The 18,620-nt window shown below is 35.4% G+C and overlaps 1 protein-coding gene across 2 annotated transcripts in view; it reads right to left on the bottom strand.

Annotated features, from left to right (window-relative positions):
* The window catches only part of TAOK1 (TAO kinase 1), a 95,696-nt gene that overhangs the window by 36,321 nt on the left and 40,755 nt on the right, over positions 1-18,620 (bottom strand). For both annotated transcript variants that reach the window (XM_020911779.2, XM_020911778.2), the window contains 6 exons: positions 12,679-12,750; positions 10,004-10,105; positions 8,742-8,787; positions 8,071-8,167; positions 5,916-6,029; positions 1,068-1,159 (listed from right to left, as the gene is read on the bottom strand). In XM_020911779.2, coding sequence (XP_020767438.1) covers positions 1,068-1,159; positions 5,916-6,029; positions 8,071-8,167; positions 8,742-8,787; positions 10,004-10,105; positions 12,679-12,750 — 523 coding nt within the window. The remainder of the gene's footprint in view (positions 1-1,067; positions 1,160-5,915; positions 6,030-8,070; positions 8,168-8,741; positions 8,788-10,003; positions 10,106-12,678; positions 12,751-18,620) is intronic.

The raw sequence follows: 18,620 nt of genomic DNA, 5'->3' as shown, positions 1-18,620 counted from the left end.
ATATCTTCTTCCATTCCTCACTTTCAGTCTCCACGTGTCCCTCACATCTGGAGTGAGTCTCATGTAGGCAATATATAGATGGGTTTTGTATTTTCATCCATTCAGTCGTTTGATTTCTTTTGATTGGAGAATTTAGTCCACTTACAATTAATTACTGATAAGCATATGTACCCATTACCATTTTGTTAACTGGTTTCCGGCTGTTTCATAATTCCTTTGTTCCTTTCTTTTTTTCTTGCTCTCCTCCGTTTGTGATCTTTAGTGTTATGTTTGGACTCTTCTCTGTATCTTTCACGTCACAGTTTGCATCTTTCTATCTTGTGTATCCAGTAACAAATTACTGTAGTTAATAGTTCTTTTGATTTATTTTCCTTTTAAAGTTCTGAAATTTTATACCCTCAATATATACTTTTATAACCAGAAAAAGTGGTAGATTTATTTTTATAAACACCATTGTATAATCATGCCTCAAAAAAACAAACTAGGGATCTTTTTCATCAGATTAACTGTAATCAAGCATATAAACCCACCTATGGAAAATCTTGCACTTTTAAGATTTCTTGGTCATAAGACATAAGCTATGAGATGGTCCACTGCTTTAAACACAGTTCCATTTATATGCAACAGAACAAAATGTAGGCATAAAATCAAACTGCTATAATATGTGGGCAGACAGATTCACATATCTAAATCAAAGTAATAACCACCTCAGGTAAAGGTAAGTAACTCATAAATGCTTTAGAGACCATCTGTAGATGGCAAATCTAGCAATCATACATATAATCCAAGTGTTTAACAAGTATTCATTAATATTAAGACAATTCTACAGTGGGAAATTATTTAAGATCTAATTTAACAGAGCAAATATAATATACATAACCTAATATATTATATATAACCTATATACATAACCTAATATATATGTATCAGATAACCAAAATGAAACCTTTAAAATATATTGCTCCCTTTAGCGACCAACATAAAAAATAAAAAGCTATAATTTGGTATAGAAATTGAGGTAAAACACAGATCAAAACTTACTACATAGTAATAAAGAACATGCTTACCTAATTCAATACATGTTATACCAAGAGACCATACATCTACTTTTCCATCATACTGTCCTTCATCCATGGCTAAAATTACTTCTGGGGCCATCCTAAAAAACAAATGTCATTTAAATTGAAGTTACAAAAAATGTATGCTATTCTTTTAAAACTATAATGACTATATATAGATATATAGATAGATAGATAATGACTATCTATATAGAGAACACCTGTGTGGATTCCTGGCAAGACATCTGGACATAATAATATTCAATATGAAAAATAAATGCATTTCAGGTTGTGAGGTAAATTTTTACCTTTGCATGTATAGTGTGAGACTCATTCTCACCATCTATCATGATCATGTAACAGCATCCTAAAGGAAGGATGCCTGACAGCAAGGCAGTATGCTGTTATCTGTTCAAGTTTGCAGATTCGAATATTGTATATCCTTGAGGACAGTGATTCTCAAACACTCTGGTCTCAGGATTCCATCTAATTTTTGCTTGAAAGAGGGAATTTTGTCACTGGCACTGAATACCATCAGTTGCTTCCTTTGAAATGATAAGTTCACTCCACGTATTCCAGAAAGTATCTGTCACACTATCCAACAATGAATAACCATAGCTTGTCAGTCTTCTTTCAAATTAGAATAGTGTTCCATAATAAAAGTGGTTAGGGTAGCTGATAACTAAAATCATCACTACATTGTTAACTTTATAACCAACCAATATGTGTCTTGGTTATAAAATGAAACACGGGACTTCCCTGAGAGTTCAGTTAAAACTCCATGCTCCCAGACCAGAGAGATCAAGCATGGCCGAAAAAAAGCTAATTCCTCTCTTTCAGTTCAGTCACTCAGTCATGTCCAACTCTTTGCGACCCCATGGACTGCAGCTTGCCAGGCTTCCCTGTCCATCACTAACTCCCAGAGCTTGCTCAAACTCATGTCCATCAAGTCGGTGAAGCCATTCAACCATCTCATCCTCTGTCATCCCCTTCTCCTCCCGCCTTCAATCTTTCCTAGCATAGCTTTGACTAGACAGACCTTTGTTGGCAAAGTAATGTCTTTGCTTTTTAATATGTTGTCTAGGCTAGTCATAGCTCTGCTTCCAAGGAGCAAGAATCTTTTAATTTCATGGCTGCCGTCACCATCTGCAGTGATTTTGGAGCCCAAGAAAATAGTCTCTCACTATTTCCATCGTTTCTCCATTGATTTGCCATGGAGTGATGGGACTGGATGTCATGATCTTCGTTTTTTGAGTGCTGAGCTTTAAGTCAGCTTTTTCACTCTCCTCTTTCACTTTCATCAAGAGGCTCTTTAGCTCTTCTTCACTTTCTGCCATAAGGGTGAACTCATCTGCATATCTGAGGTTACTGATATTTCTCCTGGCAATCTTGATTCCAGCTTGCGCTTCATCCAGCCCAGCATTTCTCATGATGTACTCTGCATATAAGTTAAATAAGCAGGGTGACAATATATAGCCTTGACGTACTCCTTTCCCCATTTGGAACCAGTCCGTTGTTCCAGGTCCAGTTCTAACTGTTGCTTCTTAACCTGCATACAGATTTCTCAGGAGGTAGGTCAAGTGGTCTGGTATTCCCATCTCTTAAAGAATGTTCCACAGTTTGTTGTGATTCACACAGTCAAAGGCTTTGGCATAATCAACAAAGCAGAAGTAGATGTTTTTCTGGAACTCTCTTGCTTTTCCAATGATCCAACAGATGTTGGCAATTTGATCTTTGGTTCCTCTGCCTTTTCTGAATACAGCTTGAACATCTGGAAGTTCACAGTTCACATACTGTTGAAACCTGGCTTGGAGAATTTTGAGGATTACTTTACTAGTATGTGAGGTAAGTGCAATTATGCGGTAGTCTGCACATTCTTTGGCATTGCCTTTCTTAGGAATTAGAATGAAAACTGACCTTTTCCAGTCCTGTGGCCACTGCTGAGTTTTCCAGATTTGCTGGCATATTGAGTGCAGCACTTTCACAACATCATCTTTTAGAATTTGGAATAGCTCAATTAGAATTCCATCACCTCCACTAGCTTTCATAGTAGTAACGCTTCCTAAGACCCACTTGACTTTGCATTCCAAGATGTCTGATTCTAGGTGAGTGATCAGACCACCAAGGTTATCTGCATCATGAAGATATTTTTAATATAGTTCTTCTATGTATTCTTGCCACCTCTTCTTAATATCTTCTGCTTCTGTAAGGTCCATACCATTTCTGTCCTTTATTGTGCCCATCTTTGCATAAAATGTTCCCTTAGGATCTCTAATTTTCTTGAAGACATCTCTAGTCTTTCCCATTCTATTGTTTTCCTCTATTTCTTTGCACTGATCACTGAAGAAGGCTTTTTTATTGCTCCTTGCTATTCCTTGGAACTCTGTATTTAAATGGGATATCTTTCCTTTTCTCCTGTCTTTAACTAGGATCTAATGTTCCTATGATGCTTTACCTTTTACTTCGTATGTAATTTGGTATTAAGCACAGTTGCTGGCTGCATCAATAAGATTATTACCAGGTACACTTGTGTATGTGGGTAACAGGTACCCATGTGCATTTGTGGAAAGACATATAAATATGAGCTTAGTTCCTGTGTTCCAAATGTACTATACACAAATTTTTAAATATATTCACTTTATTGTAAACTTTCTATTGTCAATAGCAGGGTATTTCCAATGTGTTCTTTAAGATGTTGAACTAAGTTTGAGAAATTACAGTTAGGAAAAATTAAATGAGTAATTTGTTCTTTATTGCAGAACATTTGAGGGTGTTTTTAATATTTAATATTTGTCACTGATGTCTAAAGAGGGGAAGCACTAAGAAATATTCACTCACAAAGCCCTTTTTTATAGAGAAGAGGGGACTCTATCTAAACTAGGGTTTTACATAAGAAATTTTTGGTCATCAAGAGTAGCGGTCTTCAAATTTTTTTATTCATTATTTACCTTCAAAGAATTTATAAAAACTATGTATCCCTTGCACATTTTTGAACTGATACATAAATTTTATAAACAGTTGCAAAGGATATAATGCACAGTGTGTGTCCACACACAAACACACACACAGAATATATGTGCTTTAAAGATGCTCAAAACTTGGGGTTGCAGAACTAGTTCACACAATTTGTTAAAAACACTGCTGTGTAATATAATTAGCAAAGGCAGTCTTCAAGGTCATATCAATCAGTTAAACCAGAATCACTTTGTGCCAGAAAGTCTGAATTCAATGCAAATAACATGTAAATGCGTCACCATGACAACCATGTCAGAGTTATAAATTCTACATTAGGGAAAAAGAAGGGAAGGGGGATAACTGGGGAGAAAGAATAAGCAAGGGGTAAAAGAAACAGAAGAGAGATGACTGGAAAGGCACAAGGACTTGCCAAGAGTTTGTGTCCTGACTTCAATATATCTGACAGATCCTATATGTTCTCAAATTGTTCCTCTGGTGGAGCTTTGAGGCTCTGATATTCCAGAGCAATGAATCACTGCAATATTCAGGGTGGGTTAGAATCCTTTCTTTTATAAAGCAGGAGAAGGGAGATTTGAAAGGCAGGTGAAAAGATGACATAGTGGGCCTAAGACACCACTTTCAGTATACACAGAGAGAGAAGATACATTTGAAAGTTGAAGATCTGGAAAATTATTCCCTTCAAATTTGTTAACATTAATAATAAATTATTTATGGGTAAAATCAGATGATTCTATTTTCATGGGCTCCAAAATCACTGTGAATGGTGACTGCAACCATGAGATTAAAAGATGCTTGCTTCTTGAAAGGAAAGTTATGACAAATCTGACAACTTATTAAAAAGCAGAGACATCACTCTGCCAACAAAGGTCCATACTGTCAAAACCACAGTTTTTCCAGGAGGCACGTACAAATGTGAGAGCTGGACCATAAAGAAGGCTGAGCACCAAAGAATTGATGCTTTTGAACTGTGGTGCTGGAAAAGACTCTTGAGAGTCCCTTGGACCGCAAGGAGATCAAATCAGTCAATCCTAAAGGAAATCAACCCTGAATATTCATTGGAAGGACTGATGCTGAAGCTCCAATGCTTTGGCCACCTTACGTGAATATCCAACTCATTAGACCCTGATGCTGGGAAAGACTGAAGGACAGGGAGCAGCAGCATGAGATGGTTAGACAGTATCCATCACCAACTCAACGGACATGAATGTGAGCAAGCTCCAGGAGATAACGGGAGACCGGGGAGCCCAGCCTGCTGCAGTCCATGGGGTTGCAAAGAGTCAGACATGACTTACCAACTGAGTAACAAACTTAGATGGTGTCTAGAATTTCTTTCAAACTGAGGGGAGAGAGGAAGAGAGGGAGAGGTGAATGCATAGGGCAGGACAGACCATGTGATAATATTGTTGGGCTGAGTGACTGGTATGTAAGGGTTCATTATACTTTTGTCAAGTGTTAAGTATCTTTAAAATTCTCCATAATAAAAATAAAAACAAAAAAAATCCAGAGAACTCCAAGTCCACTACCAGTCTTCAGGTATTCTTAGTATGAAGATCAATGATATACAGTAAACATAAATCTAAAGAAAATACAAAAATCTCCACTTAGCACTTCTGCCCACTTGAATTATTAAATGTCCCCACACCCAACATGATGGCAAATAATAGAAAAGAATGTAGAAAGAGGCAAATTTAAAAAATTGGGGGATGTAAAGGGAGCACTCCAAATCTGTATTTGAAATTAGCTATAATATTTAAACTTAAAATGTCCAAAATAACATTTTATTTTCAGGAAAAAGATAAGACATCTTAAAAAATGCACAACCGTATACCACCACACACAATTTCAATTATGAGGATCAAATCAAGATAAGATTATTCTTACCAATATGGCGTTCCCACAAAAGAATTGGCAGGAGATGCCATGGAAGCAGATCCAAAGTCAGCAAGTTTCACCTGGCCTGGCTCTGTCAGAAGGATATTTCCTGCTTTGATATCTCTGAGTTTAAGGAACACAAAAAATTATTTCTCTTTCCTTCACTGGATTGTGTAAAACCATGATAAAAATAAAATAAAAATTTGTAAAATAGAAAAGGAGAAATCAAGATAATTAAGTCCTAGGATAATCTCTCAGTTTGGGTAGAATTAGGATCCAAAATAGAAAACAAAAAATACAAAATTCATACTTAGTAACAATTTTGTAAGAGAGGAGGCAAAACAGCAACAAAAATCAGACATTCAGGTGATCAAAGTGTAAACTCTGTATTTGAGGTCCTGTTGATTGGTACAAATACGGTTTTTTTTTTTTCAAATATGGTTTTAAATGGCTTTAAAAATTAAATTTAAACAGCTGACCACTCCTTTACAACGGTAAATTTCTGAGCAGTCTCCTTAATGTAAAAGAAAAAAAAAAAGAAAAGCATTTCATGTCCCCAATCATTTCCAAACCTTAGGATAGTTTTCCTAACTAAATATGAAATGAAAACAAACATTTGGATAATGTAATATCCATGACTGTAGAAAATTACGGATATTTATAAAATGGGACTGTAAGTCCAATGAGCACCATAACATACAATTATCCTTTCAAAAACAGAAAAACTAAGTTCTTAAGCACTTACTATAGTACAGTTCTTACCACAGTACTGTAGCGAACATAAATTAATCTATGTTCCTTCCATTCATTTCTTTTTTTAAATGAAGGGGTACTTTAGGGAATTCTCTGGTGGTCCAGTGAGAACTTGGTGCTTTCACTGCTGTGAGCCCAGGTTCTACTCCTGGAGGGGAACTAAGATCCCAGAAGCCACGGAGTGCAAAGAAGTTAGGTTGTAATTCCAAATCTTCTATTCACTTATTTACTAGTACGCAAATTTCTCCTGGACCTTACTCTAGGACCTGATGCTACTATAAAGTTTAACATGTATTCCCTGATTCATACATATAATCAAAATATGATAATTTTCTTCTAAAATAGGCAAAACTAATGTCAACACTAAAAATGCATTATAGAATTGCTTAAAGTTACTATTCATTATCAAGGATCATCAAGGATTAATACTCAAAAGCATAAAAAGTATTAAGTCTCTTTTATTTATCCATAGCATGGAATCAATGGAATAAATCTGGCATTATCAGTTACCAGGAATTCAGAAGATTTAGGTTTAGTTCTAGTCTAAATCTATCTGGCTTTGTAAACTTTGAGAAATTAGTTACAAATTGGGAGATCAGTTTCTTCATTGGTAAAATGAAAAAAGTAATAAGACTATTGTAACTCTTATCGTCCTTTCCCTTCCCCAAATTAAATGACTCCACAATTAAATTTCTACCACAAATCTATAAAGCTCACATACACGCAATATCTAAGAGATATTAAGGTTTGATTCCAGGCTCTCCTTAAGAAGGGAGCATGCAATAAAGCAAGTCATAGGAACTTTCTGGCCTCTCAGAGCACATAGAGGTTATGTTTACACTACAGTGCAGGTTACTTAGTGCGCAATAGCCTTGCTTTAAAAAACAATGTACATAACTTAATTTTAAAATATTTTACTGCTAAAAAATGCCAAAACAATCATAATGGTAACATCAATGATCACTGATCACAGATCACCGTAACAAAAAAGAAGGATGAAAAAGTTTTAAATACTGTGAGAATTATCAAAATGTGACAGAAAAATAAAGTGAGCAAATGCTACTGGAAAAATGGCACTGACAGACTTGCTTGACACAAGATTGCTACAGACTTTCAATTTGTAAAAACAAGGTATCTGTGAAGTGAAATAAAGCAAAGCACAACAAAATGTACGCCTGTACTTCAGAAAGTCTGGCATCATGTATAGACAAAGATAAAACTTATAGACAAAGATAAAACAGATCAAGTGTACCAGTACATTGTTCTTAACATGGACAATCTAAAAAACGAGTTTAGAAGAAATGCTTTTATTTGGCTATAACCAACAAAATTTCATGGTTAGTAAGTTTCAGGGTTGGTAAATGCAACAAGTCATTGCTTATTAGTATATGATAATTTTCACAGTGCTTACCTATGGATCATGGTATGAGAATGTAAGTAGGCTAATCCCTGGAGAGCACCATGTGTAATTGCTGCTATTTCCACTTCTTGTAATGGCTTTTTGTGAACTTAAAATAAAAAAAGTTATTTGAAAATACTTTTTATTTTTGTTTTAAAATAAATATGCAAAAATAAATAAATAAATATGCATACCTAATATATAGGGCAATTTTTAAAAACTAACACTGAGCAAGAAGGGATATTCTCCCCAAGATAATAAAATAAGCCTACTGAACTTTACAACTAGTATACAGCTGTACCTAGCTGTTGAAGTATAGCTCACAGCCAATTTTTGTCTAACTTGACAACAAATAAACAATTATTTGGTGACTACAAAAACAAAAATAAAAATGTTCTCCCTTTATTCTCATATACCTTCACTGTGAACAGAAGAACAGATTAAGGTGAACGACAAAGAATACAAAAAAAAAATTTAAGTCATAATGAGAGAAAAAAAAAATCACCTTTTTTATGCTACTATATAATATTTAATGATGACAGTGCATATTATACCGAGAACATAGAAAACGTTAAGATTTTTATTCTTTCTGAAAAATCTGTACATTATTTAAGAAATTTCTCATTGAATTCTCATATTATTGTGCTAATACTATTTTTTCTTAATAATTAAAGGAAACCTACCTTCTAGTAAATCTGAAGCAGATCCTAAACAATATTCCATTACAAGCTACATGGGAAGAAAAGTTATGAAAGCATTAAAATATATTATTAAAAAGATTCTATTTGAGATTAAATAAATTTACCAAGAAGAGTTCAAGACAGCTTAAAGCAAAACAAATCCTAGTCACCATTTACCTTAAAAAATGAATATTTATGTATTTAGTAATTTGTCAAATGTATAAGTAGTGTTAATGGTACATTAATCTTTTATAATACCAACATACAATTACTTATACAAGATATGTATTTCAGATATAACTACTACTAAAATTATAAAGGAATATACATATGCTATTGCTATTAATCTACAGTATATAGTATGCAGCAATACTGAAAATTGCTAGGAAGCAAAAAACTGTTCTCTGAAACTATATATACAAAGCTTAGGTTACAGTTAAAGCAAACACAGAGCATCTAGAACATCTTCTATGTGCCAGGTAAACCCTCACAACTAACTTATGAGGTAGACCCTATCATTATGCTTATTTTACAAATGGAGAAACTTGAGAGACAGAGAGGTAATCTCTGCAAAGTCATTTTTTTAAATAAAAGAGGTCAAAGTTTTTCTTTAACCACAGCCTTGTATTTGAGTACCACCACGACCACCATCAAAATTAAACTGGATGAAAATGCACCCAAGGTCACAAATCTAAGTTCAGTATACTAAAATGAAAATTAACTGTGACTTACTATTTATTCAAAATAATGAATCATTCTTATTTAAAGAAAATTTGCCTTTCTCTTAAAAGATACAGTTATTATGCCCACACTGCTACAATATTACTACCATTATCACCTGAATGGTAACAATGGGGCAAAATTAATTCCCACTTCTTACAACAAAGTCTCTCAACTCTCTAACATTAGTATTATTCAGCCAAGGAATCATAACCAGTTCAAATTTCACCAGGACTCATCAGGACTTCACCAAGATCTTTGTGGTTAAATAGATTACATTTATGTCAAAGATATGCTAGATTTCATCCTCAAATAACAGAACTGCTTTCACTCATGTTTGATAAACCACTTGAAGAATGATACTACTAAAAATATCTGAGAACATCTTACCAGGTACCTAAAAGGTCAGCTAAATCTCTGCAATAAATCTGCAAAACCTGTATCATCTTCTTTGCCTAAGATTCTAGGAAAAGCTGCTCTTTCTCTCAATAAGAACTAACATTTCAGCCAACTAAAATTACAGCAAGGGGAAAGAATATACCTACCCATGCTGTGTGCTCACGTAAATAGCAGCCTTTGTATTCTATACTGTTGGGATGTTTTATTCTTTGTAGAAACTTGACTTCCTTAATAATATCCTGCCATTTCTGTGGGGAGAAAAAAAAATGAATAAAGAAAAAAATTATGAACAGCTGCTTTTCCTTAGAAAGTTGTACAAGAAAAAAATAATTATTAGACTAAGACGGGTTATTGAAGACATACAACTTTATTTGCAATATTTAAATACCAAAATAATAAATTAGAAACTTATGTTTATATAGTATATAATTCAATTTACACAACTTATAAAATTATTCCATTCAGGGAAGGACAAATTTTAGTTTTGTAAAACTTACCATCAACAGGTCTTATTAAAATTTTACAACCACATATCAGATACGTTGATGAAAACTATATACCATATTTAGTGATTTTTCTTCAAAAGTTCAACTTCCCTTTCTTAATTGTAGCTTTTTGGTGTATAATTTACATAGCACAAAGTTCATCTATTGTGTTTTTGGTTTATGTTTTCCACCAAACATTAAGGTTTAGTTTGCTTTTTAAATTCAGACGAAGATTTTAAACCCCTAACTGCACACCTTCTAAAATAAAATGTTAGAGAATAATTCATTACTATATGGGAAAGTTCAGAGGGAAAAAAAAGTATAAAAACATTTTCCTACATATTTTACTAACAGCATTCCTCAATGACACATATCATAAAATACAAATAAATCTTCAGTTATAAGCTACTCCATGACAATCTTAGACATTAGGCCATGTCCTAAACATAGTTACTCTTAAGAAGCAAGCAGAGAACTCTAAGAATACAGGATACTAGGTCCATACCCAGAGACCCCAGAGGTTTGGCAGGTGTGGGACAGGAACTAGGAGTCTATTTTTTGTCCTTGTTTTAGTTTTCAATCTTTATCATTGACTTGGGCCATATTTCCAAAGCCAGGGAAACTAGCATAACAGAAAACTTTAGAAAATGTTTTGTACTAGAATGTAAGACCACATAATTCCAATGTTATTTCATAAGCCCTCAACAAAATAAAGCAAAACATGTTCACAATGTTTTATATAAAATGTATAAGATATAAATACTAAACTCAGATAACGTTTCACAGCTTTTAAATTTCAAATTTGAATGATATTTGACACTTTTAAAACAAAACAAAACCCAGCATTTTTTCAGTGTAAAATAGTGTCAAGGACATTAGTATTAGATGAGAAAAGATGACTTCGAAATGAAACTTTTTGTTCTAGGTGTGACTAATCAAAGAGATTCCAACACAGTACAAGCACACCTATGAAAACTATTTCTAAAGTTGTGCTACAGAATGGAAAATAAATGAGAGTAACCATGTAAGAAATTGAATTTTTTAGGTATCAGAATGATGGAACAGTAATATAATAGTGTTACTGTACTCACAGTATGATCACCATGAAAACAAGATTTATTATAAAATAAAGAAATTCTAAACAAGTAGAAAACCAAAATCTTTAAAAATTAAAGACCGATCCAGCAATTCCAACTCTGATCAAATACCTAAAAGTACAGAAACTAAGGACTCAAAAAAAGTATTTGCATAACCTATGTTTATAGTGGCATTATTCACAATAACAAGGCACCAACAGAAACCTAACCATTCACCGACAGATGAATGGATGGGTAAACAAAACGTGGTATTTTACTTACACACACACACACACATACACACAAACACACACACACACACAGGAATAGCACTCAGCCTTAAAAAGGATGGAAATTTCGACACACCACAACATGGATGAACTCTGAGAACGTTATGTTAAGTAAAATAAGCCACTCACAAAAGGACAAATAATGCATGATTTCACTTACATGAGATACTTAGTCAAATTCATACAGACAAAAAGTAGAATAGTGATTTCCAGGGGCTGAGGGAAAGAGGGAATGGGGAGTTGCTGTTTAATGGACAAAGAATTTTAGTTTTTTAAGATGAAAAAGAGCTCTAGAGATGAATGGTGGTGATGGATATAAAACAATATGAATGTCCTTAATGCCAGTGAACTGAATACTTGAAAATGATTACAATGGTAAATGTGTTATATTAAAAATAATTATGTTGAAAAATTAAAGACTTACAGATCTCAGTTTTTAAAAATAGACTATATTCCACAAAATAAATTCATGCAATTAAATATACTGAAAAGCACTAATCATAATATTAATGAACTAAAGTATACTCAGCATAGTATTAATAATTGTATTTAAAAAATTTTTCAGACTAGATATATAGTTTTTTTAAATCAGCCCTTAATTTCCAAATCATTTAAAAAAATTACATTCAATATAATTTACTATTAAATGCATCTTATTCTAGTTTACTCCTTTAGAAACTGATAATTCTTTGATGGTAGAATAATATATTATACCACAGTTTAAAAAAATTAAAAACTGGGGGCAAGTTGGGAATTTTCTAAGATGCCAGTAATGTGCTGATAATGGGCTCTAGGTACAAGTTAAATGGGTACACTCAGTTTGTGAAAGAAAACAGACTGAGAGATACTCTTAAAATTTATATGTACTTTCAGGTATGTTATACTTCTGGAAAAACGTTCAAAATATCCTCAATTAAAAATAGCATGTCTTTTTCTAACATGTCAATAAGAATGTAAATATTTCACTTACCTCAGTGGACTGCTTTCCACTATAAGACATTTTCTTGATAGCCACCACTTCATTGGTACGCACATCTCGGGCCTAAAAAAAAGAAAGGATTATTGTAAAAATTAACAATCTGGGCAATAATTTCTTTGAGAATAAAAGCATTCATAAGCTACCTGTCAAAAAAGACATCAAAACTGCCTTTGAAGAACATTAAGAAAAAACACCAATAACCATATAGTGAAACTTATCAAATCTTCTAGGAGCTGGTACTTTGGAAAGAAATATAAAGCAGGGTTTAACTTTCAGGGATCTAGTTAAGAAAAAACCAGAAATTTGAACAGCACTATAACAAAGAAACAACATGAGACTTATATATATGTGTGTGTGTGTGTATATACACACACATATATATATATATATACACACAAGCCTATGCTAATCAATTTTGAAACTGCAATGAAACAGACAATTTTCTAGGAAGGAATAAATTACTACAACTGATCTAAAGAAGAAAATACGAGTAAAAGAAACAATGGTGGCAGACTGAAAAGAACATCAATGAACTATCTTTAAAGTACTCTTGAGTGGGGAATTCGCTGGCAGTCCAGTGGTTAGGACTCTGTACTTTCACTGTGGAAGGTGTGGTTTGTTCCCTGAAGTCCATGGAATTCTCCAGGCCAGAATACTGGAGTGGGTAGCCTTTCCCTTCTCCAGGGGATCTTCCCAACCCAGGTATTGAACCCACGTCTCCCACATTGTAGGCAGATTCTCTACCAGCTCATCCACAAAGGAAGCCCAAGAACCGTGGAGTGGCAAGTCTATCCCTTCTCCAGCATATCTTCCCAACCCTGGAATTGATCCAGGATCTCCTGCATTGCAGGTGGACTCTTGACCAACTGAGCTATCAGGGAAGCCCAAATAAAGACAAGAAAACTCTAAAATTTTTTAAATATTATAGAGCATCAGAAGAATTTTTCATTTGGATAAAATATACTATAATTATAGAAATGCAAAAGATTGTTACTAGAAAAAATTTCATAATTTACTACATTTTTGTAAAGGGGGAAATAAATATATAAGCACTTAATAAATGCTGAAAATGCAGAAAGGACCCCACTGTAAATGTATTCAAATGCAAAAAAGGCCACACTCAGAAAACACAAAATAGAAATGTAGATTCTTAAGATGAAACAGTGAAAGTCGCTCAGTAGTGTCCGACTCTTTGCGACCCCATGGACTATACACAGTCCATGGAATTCTCCAGGCCAGAATACTGGAGTGGGTAGCCTTTTCCTTCTCCAGGGGATCTTCCCAACCCAGGGATCAAACCCAGGTCTCCCATATTGCAGGCGGATTCTTTACCAGCTGAGCCACAAGAGAAGCCTATTCCTTCTCCAGGGGATCTTCCCCACCTAGAAATTGAACCAGGGTCTTCTGCATCACAGGCAGATTCTTTACCAACTAAGCTATCAGGGAAGCCCTTTCTTAACATGACAAATCACCTCTATTGTAAACAACTATTAATCAGGCTTAAGACAAGACTGCTAAAAGGCTGTCACAATTATTACTTAATAGTGCTGCAGTCTGAAAAAAAGTAACAAAATGTAACAGGAAAGAACTAGACGTTACAGTTTCTATTTAACTAGAAAAGAAAAAACCAAACTCCTATGTGTTAAAAAATTATAATCTGTATATTAAGAAGGTACATGAGAATAGCTGCAAAATAATTAAAGTGGGTTCACTAAAAGCATCAGAACATCTCAAAACATCTTTTGGAAGAACTTATCTTCAATTCAGATTTTAAAGAGTTCCCAAAAATAAAACTTCTAAATTATTTTATGGTGATGCCTGCTAAACTCATATTTACTGATAATGACTGAAATGCACACATAAAATCGGTGAACTTATGGTATGTAATTTATACTTAAAAAAAGATAGCACATCTGTAAATTATATCTCAAGAGTGGCCTGAAAAAAAAAGATTCTGTTAAGTGGGCCCTGGGAAACTTAATCATATTCCAATTTCAATTACCAGTGAACTGGTTAAGAGACTGGCACCACTTATTGTAATGGGTGAATCAGATCTATCCACAGAAGCTCTGGCTTGAATATATAATAAATTGACTTTTCCAAAATGTTCTCTGCTTATCTACGAAGCCCTTTATTTTAATAAACATTTCTAAACAGCTATATTCCTTTCTTTTGTAACAGTTGAGATATACTTTACATACCATACAATTTTGGCATTTAGAATATTCACAGATACATGCAACCAACACTACAGTCAATTTTAGAACTTTCATCACCTCAAAAAGAAAGTCCAAATTGTTCATTTAGAAATGGTTAAAACAGTAACTTTTGTGTGTATTATACAATAAAAATCTCCATTAACAAAAGAAGATAGAAACTTCATACCCTTTAGCTAACACCCTCCTGTCCCTTTTTTCCACCCATGCAACCCCAAGCAACAACTAATCTACTTCTCTGTCTCTCCAGAGATTTGCCCTTTCTGGACATTTCATATAAATGAAACCAGGTAATATGTGGTCTTTTGTGACTGACTCTTTTCAAGATTCACAACTAATGATACTGAGCATATTTTCATGTGCTTCTTAGCTATTAACACATCTTTCTTGGAGAAATGTCAATTCGGACTTTTGCCCATTTTTAAATTAGATTGTTTTTTATTTATTTAGAAGAGTTCTTTACATATTCTAGACACAAGTTCCTTATCAGATTACAGTTTTTTTGCTCCTATTCTGTAGGCTGTCCTTTCACTACTTTGAAGCATAAAACTTTTTATTTTTTATTACAGTCAATTTATTTTTTTCTTTTGTTGCTCATGATTCTGGTGCCACATTTAAGAATCCTTTGCCTAAACTAAGGACATACAGATTTAGCTCTGTATTTTCTTCTAAGAATTTTACAGTTTTAACTGTGACATTCAGGTCTTTGGTCCATTTTGAGCTAATTTTTCTGCTACAGGGCATGCGTGAGGTGTGTGCCCGTGTGCTCAGTTGCTTTGGTTGTGCCCAGCTCTTTGCGACCCCATGGACTGTAGCCCACCAGGCTCCTCTGTCCATGAGATTCCCCAAGCAAGAATACTGGAGCGTGTTGCCATTTTCTTCTCCCCGGGATCTTCCTGACCCAGAGACTGAATCGTCTCTGGGTCTTCTGCACTGGCAGGCAGGTTCTTTACCACTAGCGCCTCTGGGGAAGCCCAGGCTACTCTCCAGTTGCGGTGCACAGGCCTCTCATTGCGATGGCTTCTCCTGTTTTGTGGAGCACAGGCTCTAGGCGCACGGGCTATAGTAGTTGCTGCCTGTGGTCTGAGGAACTGCAGCTCACCAGCTTAGTCGCTCGGCAGCAAGTGAGATCTTCTGGGACCAGGGATCAAACTGGTGTCCCCCTGCATTGCAAGGTGGACTCTTAACCACTGGACCACCAGGGAAGCCATAAACTGCTACACTTTTAATTGGCCTAAGCTTAATTTAAAAGTGGGCACACTAAACGCAAGGTAGTATTCTGGATTCAATTCTAGAACAGAGAAGAGACAAACCAAGAAATCTAGAAAAACTCGGGACACCAGTTCGATTCCTGGTTGGGTAACTAAGATCTCACATGCCATGGGGCAACTAAGCCCACATACTATGACTAGAGAGAAGCCTGCACTGTGCAACAAAAGCTCCCACAGGCTACAACAAATACCTAATGCAGCCAAAAGTAAACAAAAGATTTTTTAAAATAATAATAAAACCCTACTTAATAAAGAATACATAAAATAACACATTATAATAATTACATTCATTTTATAAATATAAATAACATTATATATTACTAAATAATACATGTTAAATTAAAACATGACTATACAAAAATATCAAATGTTCGTAAACATGTTTCCCTTCCCTTCAGGATCACGTATCTTGCTTACTTATCATGTCTTACTAGGTTCCTCTAATCTAGAACAATTTCACAACCCTTCTTTGTCTTTCATGATACTGGCATTTTTGAAGAATATACAGTGGTATTTTTAGAGAATGTAACTAAACTTGTGCTTGTCTTGACAGTTTTTCAAGATTAGATTCTGATTATACTTCCCTGGCCAGAACACAAGAAGAATAGTGTGCCCTTCCCAGGGTATCTTATCTGGAGGTATACAATGTGTCCATTCCTCATTCCTGTTACCAATTTACTCACCCTCTAAAGGCATTGTCTCTGGTTTTCCAGCGTGTATAAAGTTACCATTTCCTACCTTGTATCTAACAAGCAATCTGTGGAGAGATACTTTAAAACCATGTAGACATCTTGCTCATCAAAATTTTCCCTTAGATTTAGCAAACACTGAAGTCCCAAACAAAATGATAGTTCACTATGATGATAACAGGATGCTGATTCCCCCCCATAAACACCTACACCATTCCCTTCACATGTAACAGGCAGGCATTCTATTTTAAGGAAAAGCTCTCCCTTTTCATCCATCCATCCTTCTCTGTCATGGAAATTATGAATTCCCTTTTTATTAAATGGGTATAATTCACTACTATCTTTATACTGATGTTCAAATTCTTTCAGATTTGGCCCTCCAAGCTGGCTCCATTTTCTTTCTGACAAGCCTCATTTTCTTTTTTTTTTTTTAAGCACTTTTTAGCTTTCTGATACAGGGTCTTCTAAGGCTTATCTTTTATGTTCCCTGCCCCTGCAAGAAAATGATACATTTCTCCAGAAAGCCTAGATGGGAGGTGAGTTTGGGGGGAAATGGATGCAGGTATATGTTTGGCAGAGTTGCTCTGCTGTGCAGCTAAAACTATCACATTTATTAATCGGCTATACTCCAATATAAAATGAAATGTTAAAAAAAATTAACCTACATGTGGAAGAATTCTCACAGAATATCTACTGAACACTGGCAGAAGACTTCATACAAAACAAACAAAAAAGATCTCATACAACCAAAGCTGCAAGAATGATCACCATGTAACAGGGTAGGGTGAGTTAAAAAAAAAAAAAGGAATAGGGACAGGACTTGTGCTCCTGACGGTGAGCTATGAAAGAATAGTTCCTCAGTCTGGGAATCCCCTTCACTTGTTGAGAGATGGGCTGGGACAGACAGTGAACTTCACAGGCTCAGAGGAGAGTAGAGCAACCAGCCTGCGGGAGACAGGGCAGGCAGAGACCAGCGCAGACGGTCTGGCCACCTCCCTGCACTCCCCACCCCAAAATGCACATCTGGGCCGCAACAGAAGTCACAAAGGTCTGTCTAGTCAAAGCTACGGTTTTTCCAGTAGTCATGTATGGATGTGAGAGTTGAACCATAAAGAAAGCTGAGCACCGAAGAATTGATGTTTCTGAACTGTGGTGTTGGAGAAGACTCTTGAGAGTCCCTTGGACTGCAAGGAAATCAAATCAGTCCATCCTAAAGGAAACCAACCCTGAATATTCTTTGGAAGGACTGATGCTGATGGTGAAGCACTTTGGTCTCCTGATGCAAAGAGCTGACTCCTTCAAAAAGACCCTGATGCTGGCAAAGACTGAGGGAAGGAGGAAAAGTGGGTGACAGAGGAGGAGATGGTTGAATGGCATCACTGACTCAATGGACATGAGTTTGAGCAAATTCCAGGAGATGGTGAAGGACAGGGAAGTCTGGCGTGCTACAATCCATAGGGTCGCAAAGAGTCGGACACAAGTGAGGGACCAAACACAAGTTAACACACATGAAAAGGGACAAGCGGGCCCCACCACAGCAGCCTCATTTTCGAGGAGCTCACAGTAGATGTGGCCCCACCTCTATGAGCTCAACACTGGTGGATTCACACTGCTACTGGCAGCTTTGTGAGCTCAGTGTCTGAGGGGCATTACGGTGCATTACTGGTGCTTCCAAGGATGGGGTTGTCCAGTACTGGCAACTGAGGGATTTGAGAGCAGGCACACAGAGGAAGAGCCTGGGTCTGGACTGACTGTGC

The sequence above is a fragment of the Odocoileus virginianus genome, chromosome 17 (assembly GCF_023699985.2).
Source record: "Odocoileus virginianus isolate 20LAN1187 ecotype Illinois chromosome 17, Ovbor_1.2, whole genome shotgun sequence".
NCBI classification, from domain to species: domain Eukaryota; kingdom Metazoa; phylum Chordata; class Mammalia; order Artiodactyla; family Cervidae; genus Odocoileus; species Odocoileus virginianus.
The sequence above is the reverse complement of the archived record's forward strand: the minus strand, read 5'-3'. Positions and strand labels throughout refer to the sequence as shown.